The 7,601-nt window shown below is 36.3% G+C and overlaps 1 protein-coding gene across 2 annotated transcripts; it reads right to left on the bottom strand.

The window, feature by feature from the left end:
• Window positions 1-383: 383 nt before the first annotated feature.
• LOC104222981 (phosphomethylpyrimidine synthase, chloroplastic) lies at window positions 384-7,131 on the bottom strand. 2 transcript variants are annotated; one of them, XR_710025.2, is made up of 7 exons: window positions 7,045-7,131; window positions 5,315-5,629; window positions 4,664-4,791; window positions 3,032-3,858; window positions 1,708-2,390; window positions 1,054-1,155; window positions 384-904 (listed from the first exon to the last, which is right to left on the bottom strand). XR_710025.2 is itself a non-coding variant. In XM_009774330.2 (6 exons), exons 2-5 carry the CDS (start codon window positions 5,617-5,619, stop codon window positions 1,710-1,712), a joined length of 1,941 nt encoding a protein of 646 aa, XP_009772632.1. In that variant the 5' UTR covers window positions 5,620-5,629; window positions 7,045-7,131; the 3' UTR covers window positions 953-1,155; window positions 1,708-1,709. The 2 variants fall into 2 exon arrangements, 1 of the variants encoding a protein (XP_009772632.1); XM_009774330.2 differs by lacking the exon at window positions 384-904 and having other exon boundaries at window positions 953-1,155.
• Between the last annotated feature and the right edge of the window lie 470 nt (window positions 7,132-7,601).

The raw sequence follows: 7,601 nt of genomic DNA, 5'->3' as shown, positions 1-7,601 counted from the left end.
AAATCACATTTATTCTAAACTTGTCGACTGTTGCTTCCCTTCCATTGCTAATGACATCTCATCCGCGATTTGAAGGAAAATTACTGGAAGGTACTTTCCTGAAAGATTTTTAAGTCCAATGTCGGTTTTAATGTATTGCATATAGGGCGCATCCAGTGTATTATATACAGGTTCAATTGAACCTATAACTTTTGACGCAGAGTAAAAATTTATTAAAATTGTAAAAATAATAGATACGAACCCATAACTTTAAAAATACAATGGGTTCAATTCTAAAAACTTTATAGTTGAACCCATAGAGTTCAAATCCTGGATCCAACTTTGATTCCATAGACAAATATTTTCACGTGATCTCATGTTGGTCCAACCAAAAAGATACTATCTTGAACAAAGGCAGATCCAGGATTTTAATTCTCAGAGTTCAATACTTAGATTTCAACTACTGAATCTATCATTTTTTGTTTGAGTTATCGGTTCATAGTTCAAAATTTTCAGTAGGTCTTAGCAATTTTTTTTTCGGGGGGGGGGGGGGGGGGGAATAACTGCAGTGGTCAAAAATTGTACACGCCCGAAATGTGCCCCGGACCTAATCCGAAGAAAGGCCATGCGCCTAACACAGATAAATTCAGGCTAAAAGTTAAGTTCAAAACTTCAAATGAACCCATAACTCTACTACTGAATACACCCCTGATCTTGAATATAATGTATAACTGGTCCTAGCAAAGGGCAGGATCAGCTTAATTTGAACCATGGAAGAATCTCCATCCCTGTGCAAGCAACAAAAAAATGCACACTCCCTACGCAGGAATTATCCTGTTCAGGTTCAAAGGGACTTTCTCAGCCTGTTCAGTCAGCGTATAACCTGGCTAATAAGGCCAGGTTTTTGAAGCTGACACAGGCACCCCTGGTGCTTTCTCGTGTCAATAAATTGTCAAAGATATAAGAGACAGAATACAATAAAATACGTGATTTCTTATTACTGATAAGAAGAGTACTTTTCTGAACAAGGCTGTTGTTTTCAAGTTATTAAACATACCAAACCTAGATACTTACCTAACACTTGATAATGAAGCTCCTACACCCTCCTTTCTTGACTGGCCGATGGAGCGTGATCACTTCAGACAGCTCTTGATCCAGTTTTCAATCTATGAAGTCCTGCAATTGCATTCAGTAAGGTAACACGTTGCGGAGGGAAAAAAAAGGTTCCTGCAACTACGAAAACTACAACAACTCCTATTGGATAACCCGACGTCGAGAAAAGAACATGTTTGCAAAAAAGAAGCCCTCTATTAGATAACCATGCTTTCATCTCCTACCACTTATTTGTATAATCTAAGTGATGAGAAATTTTCTTATTTTAGATTTAAATAGAGTTAGTCGAAAATAGAGTGTTTGTTGAGTTAAGTTGCAGGTTAACAGAGGTAATCATTTTTTGGATATAACATATCTCTACCTTTAAAGAACTTGCAGAAACAATAATAAAGGGCAGCCCGATGCACTAAGTTCCCGCTATGTGCGGTGTCTAGGGAAGGGCCGGACCACAAGGGTCTACTGTACGCAGCCTTACCCTGCATTTCTACAAGAGGTTGTTTGCGCGGCTCGAACCCGTGACCTCCTGGTCACATGACAACAACTTTACCAGTTACGCCAAGGCTCCCCTTCTTGCAAAAACAACAATGTCAAGAGAAAATCCAATGTAACACTCACCTTTAGCTTTTCATAGAGTTGATGTAATTTTCCGGTAAGTAGATTTCACCACCAACCTCACCATGTTGTTCCCCACTAATGGTTTTCTTTGCAGCTTGAAACTCAGCACTCATAGCATCCATACCACGCAGGATTGCTTCCTCGGCACTTCCATAACCGTGAGTTTCAGCATATTTCCTTATATCTTCAGTTATTTTCATAGAACAAAACTTTGGCCCACACATAGAGCAGAAATGAGCCACTTTAGCACCATCGGCTGGTAAAGTTTCATCGTGGAAGGACAATGCAGTCACGGGGTCCAACGACAAAGCAAATTGATCCATCCATCGGAACTCAAATCTTGCCTTGCTCAATGCATCATCCCAAGCTTGAGAAAGTGGATGACCTTTCGCTAGATCAGCTGCATGAGCAGCAATCTTATATGATATTACTCCTGTCTTCACATCATCCCGATTAGGCAAACCAAGATGCTCTTTTGGAGTAACATAACACAGCAGAGCGGTTCCAAGTGCACCTATATTGGCTGCACCAATAGCAGAGGTGATATGATCATATCCAGGAGCTATATCAGTTGTCAAAGGTCCAAGAGTGTAAAATGGTGCTTCATTGCACCACTCTAGCTGTTTCTTCATGTTCTCGGGAATCTTGTGCATTGGAACGTGTCCAGGCCCTTCATTCATAACCTGAAATGAAACACAATTTTTGTAACTAAAATTAGCAAGGTAACTCTGATATTCAGGAGAAGAAATAGTCATGCAAGGAATTGAGTTCAAGCTTTCCTAGCCCCTTCTCATCAATGGACTCCTGACGTATTAGAGAATGTGTTTTCTAATTTTGAAACAAAACACCCTCAGACTGTGCATGACTACAATTTTTAAGGAAATAATAGGAAAAAGAAAACACAACTTTAAATTAAGGGGGAGGGGAAGAGTGGAGAGAAAATGAGAGGTACATGACATTGCACTACAGAATCAAATAATATCACTTTGAAATATGAAAGTGAAAAGACGCACACAGAGTTCGGACATATAGGCGAATTAGTGTTTGTTTTACAATTTGTCCATTATTTCAATTTCAACTTGAAATAGGGAACTTGAGTTGAAAAACTGGTTTAAGGAGTATTTCAAGAGAAATAATGGTTTTCACTCTCAGAACTTCAACGTTTATCCAAGTGAAATTTGTGTCCAAATAGAAAGAATACTGTTCTGAAGAAACTTCTGGTTTTGTTAAGTATACTATAGATAAACACACTTGAGCTAAAAAACTACTTCATGCTAAGAAGTTAATAGGATGTTAACAATTAGCAACTGTAGGAAATTGTTACCTGTACATCCTTTTCCCAAGCCCGCCGAGTCAGCTCTCCTTGAGTCAAGAGTTCAGCAAACTGAGCAGTGTCATTTGCATCATAAATTGAACCAGGTCTCAGTCCATCACCAATTGATAATGATATATCGTACTGATTACAGATGTCAAGTATATCATCCCAATGTTCATATGCAAAATTCTCCTTGTGATAAGCTAAGCACCACTTTGCATGAATGGAGCCTCCACGCGAAACGATTCCAGTCATCCGCTTCGCTGTCAATGGGATGTACCTAAGAAGAACTCCAGCATGAATTGTGAAATAATCAACACCTTGCTCAGCTTGTTCAATTAAGGTCTCTCTAAAAACTTCCCAACTCAGATTCTCGGCGATGCCATTTACTTTTTCTAACGCTTGGTAGATTGGCACTGTGCCTACTGGTACAGCAGAATTACGCAAGATCCACTCACGAGTCTCGTGAATGTGTCGCCCAGTAGAGAGATCCATAATAGTATCTGCACCCCACATTGTTGCCCATTGAAGCTTGTGAACTTCTTCTTCGATCGAGCTTACAACAGCAGAGTTTCCAATGTTGGCATTGACTTTCACTAAGAATTTTCTTCCTACAATCATAGGCTCCAACTCAAGGTGCTTCTTGTTTGAAGGGATGATTGCACGTCCCCGTGCAACTTCTGATCTCACAAACTCTGGATCCATTTTTTCACGTGCAGCGCAGTAAGCCATTTCCTCAGTTATAATTCCCTGCCTAGCATAGAACATTTGAGTGTACCTTGGTCCTCCTAACTTCTCCCTTTTGTCAATCCACTCCTTGCGCAACTTGGGGAGTCCTATTTAAATGCATAATTATTATGTAAATAAATAGATTATGTCCTAAATCATAATGTTGAAATCATAAAGCAAGACATCTAGCATAATGTTTCATTTTGACAGAAAGTACGAACAACTTTCAATCAAAAGGTTGTATTCAGAAGAGTCATATCTGCCAACTCAGCCAAAGAATATATGCAAGATTCAAACAAATAAATGAAAACAAAAACACGTGTGGAAATTAAGAGCTAATAAAACAAAATAACAACTACTACGCATCAATTGCATATTAGTTGGGTTCGACTATATGAACCCTGCTATCCATGTCGCTCCATTCAATGCTTATAAGCATTAGGTTCTATTGCACTAGGAGTTTTCTATATCTTCTGCTAGAATATAAATCCCTAACAAGATTAAACCAAAAGTTGGACTTAAAGTAAAAATACCTACATGACTAAAACTATCTCAACTAATTCGTATCACCAGTATGAATCTTTTGAACAGCTAATAATATGACATAACTGTTTAAAAGAAGAAAAGAAATGAGAAAGAATGATGAAAAATCAGGATCAGATAATTCAACTTACAAGTATTGCAAATAGACAGGTGACAATGAAAAAATTAAGCTGATCTATTAATGGGAATAACATATGAGAGTTACTGCAATCAGAAGCTTCATCATAAGGCAACCTTTTTGTTTAAGCGAATGAAGTATTAAAAAGATCAAACGAAAGCACAACAAATTAAGCAGATACCAGTAGCATTAATCTAGATTATAGAAAATTCTGCATCCAAAGGAACAAGGGAGATGGTTAATAGGCATACCAATACGAGGATTTACCCCCTGAGGACCACTGGTATCATAAGTGTCAAAATGTGGTTCATCCCCAGAAAGGTGGATACGACGAAATGGGACTTTGAGCACATGACCGGTTTCTTCATGAATAACTTCACTGCAAATCGCACATGCAACTAATCAATATTTTGCGAACACAAGAAATTGCAGATGTATGATATTTGTGCTCTCAAGCTCTACATCACAAACTTTTTGAACTCAATTTTCATAGAATTAAAAAGGATTAACAAGATAAAGTTTTCAACATGATGACACTGAGAATATAAAGTTTTTAAAGGTTTTACCTTATGGAACATGTTCACGTAAAGAAATATACTTCACTTAAAAAATAACACAGTTACCTGTTGCAACAAGTTAAAACACTGATAGTGCAAAAATTCTTTACACTAACAATGCATACAAGTTAAATCCTTAAATAAGGCCCCGTAACTTCTATACAACAAATTTCCAATGTAAGGTTTTGAACGCTTAGCCTCTTCACTCAAGATATCAAAGAGATGTCGTACACTGAATCCTCAATGATGTAACTATTTTTACAAATTACGTACACTGAATCCTCAATAAAATATTGTTATCCTGAAAAACAATATAGGCAAAGACAGGAGGGATCATAGATAGACCTGTATTCCTTGGAGCTTTTCGGGAAGCATTCTTCAAATGATGGAAGTGGCAAGAAATCAGGAGCATTAGGATCAACTGTGTGCTTTGGCTTTGTCTTCTCTTTATTAGTACTCGGGGGATCAAAGGTTAGTGTTGCTTTAGGGCCTGAAAAAGAATTGAAACATGTCTCTCTTTTCCGTGCAACAGCAACTTGCCCTGTCAAATCGAATCCTGGCAAGAAGGAACTGCTTGGAAAATTTATTTGTGGATGATGGTTCCCATTCTTGCACAGAAGTGATGTTAAAGCAGTCTGGACAGATGCCATATTTCTTCCCCTGTATTACAGCAATTATGTCACATATTTAGGACTATAACCTTCATTCAAATATAAGCGGACTGGGAAAATAAAACATAGCTAGAACAAGTTATGCTTGTAATGATACAACAAAAGGTGAGTGATGCTACCAGTTGAATGTCATAAACCACAACGCAAAAATAATCTTGGACTTCAGAACTCGTATCTAAATCATAGGTTATAGCAACAAATATTTTCTTTTCATGATGCAAAAAGTTAAGTATTCACTCCCTATTTTCTACTCCCTCTATTCCATTTTATGTGGCACTCTTTCCTTTTTAATCTGTTCCAAAAAATGATATCTTTCTACTTTGACAAACAATTGAACTTTAAACTTTCCCTCTTATCCTTGATGAGTAATGATACGTTTTTATAACCAGAGAAATGTCATGACATATTAAGATCACAAGCTCCAAAAATCTTATTTTCTATATTAGTTATGTACCAATCAAATACCGTCACATATAATGAAAGGAAAGGAGCACTAGAATTGTGCACATCCAATGATGACATTCTAGTTTATTAGTAGTGTTTGGAAGATGTTTCCAAATATCAGAGGCAAATGCAATATATAATCAACGGATTCAACTGAACCTATCATTTTTACACGAAGCATGAATATATAATTGAAAATCACTAAAATTGCAACAAATATTAAAATCTAAACCTATAATTGCAAAAGTGCATTGGATTCACTTGCGAAAAATTAAAAGAAATGAACCGTCATATTTAAATCCTGGATCTGTTTCTGTCAAAGAAGTACACAATATTGAAGTACCAAAACACTAATAATCTTTGAGAGCGGATGATGTGAGAGAATTTGATATGCTCAGAGGATGCACAAATCAATTTAATTGGCAAAAACATAGGTTCAGTAAACTCAGATGACACTTTACTGTATCTTACCATTTATCTTAAATATTGATAAATCAAATCAAATCTAATCTCATACTGGATGCAAGTAGTACAAACCAGATAACATGAAAGCCGTAAACAGTCTAGCCTTCACCCAAAATATTGAAATTCTATGTACTGATTGTGTTAAACAATCAGATCGCTTATAACGTAAATTTGTATGATAAAACATTCATTAGTAATGTGTTAAAAATGATACGATTAACATGTTATCACAGATTAAACTTCACTAGCCATGTAAAAAATCTTTACACTGTCAGTGCATATAACTTAATTCCTAACCAAATCTCTCCCCCTAGAACAATAGTTAGGCTCTGTTTGCTCGCCATCTTTGGCTCTATTAGCTGATTTTCAGGTCAGATTAAACGGATTTTCTGACAAAATTTATTTTTTGATTAATCATTCATAGGTTGAATAACTATTTGCGAAATTTACAGAATAAGAGAGACATGCATGCATGAAAGTATGTAATAAGCGAACCTCCGATGTATGAATTAGGGCTCTGACTCTTCCCTTATCTGTTCACAAGCAAAATCTCCGATCAGAAAATCAAGTGACTGTGGAGTGAGTAGTTATTGGCATATCTTTTTATAGGATCTCTTTCATCCAATCAAACAAAAAAAAATCTCGACCTCACCTGGCTATCTCATTGGGCCACGCGACCCGTTAGATATTTTTATACGGAGATAATCAGTCCAAAATACTCGGACGTAATGACTATTTATAAAACTTTTTATCTAACCGTTTATACACTTAACTAGTCTCTGCGTTGCACGTTTAACCTAAAATATTTAGCATGTAAAGTGTATCATAAAATGATAATTGTTAACGGTACATATTTTAGAGCTTCCTTTGAGCTTTAAAATGTAAATCAAAACATTCAAAAAGTAACAGTTTGTTATTTGACGTCAGAAAATTTAATAAACGACGATTTTACTTTTCTGACATAATACTTTTATTTAATGCTAAATACATATATGAATAATAATAAAACATGCATATAATCATCATACTATATTATAAGTGTGAAGCAAAAC

This window comes from Nicotiana sylvestris, chromosome 2, assembly GCF_000393655.2.
Source record: "Nicotiana sylvestris chromosome 2, ASM39365v2, whole genome shotgun sequence".
NCBI lineage: Eukaryota > Viridiplantae > Streptophyta > Magnoliopsida > Solanales > Solanaceae > Nicotiana > Nicotiana sylvestris.
Note: the sequence above shows the minus strand (reverse complement) of the source record. Positions and strands in the feature narration are given on the sequence as shown.

Excerpts from the sequence above, each read along its gene's own strand:
- LOC104222981 (XM_009774330.2), bottom strand. The coding sequence starts at position 5,619 with ATGGCATCTGTCCAGACTGCTTTAACATCACTTCTGTGCAAGAATGGG. Across the intron at positions 4,792-5,314 it reads AAAAGCTCCAAGGAATACAG|TGAAGTTATTCATGAAGAAA; the intron begins GTCTATCTATGA and ends TGCGATTTGCAG. Across the intron at positions 3,859-4,663 it reads GGGGGTAAATCCTCGTATTG|GACTCCCCAAGTTGCGCAAG; the intron begins GTATGCCTATTA and ends GCATTTAAATAG.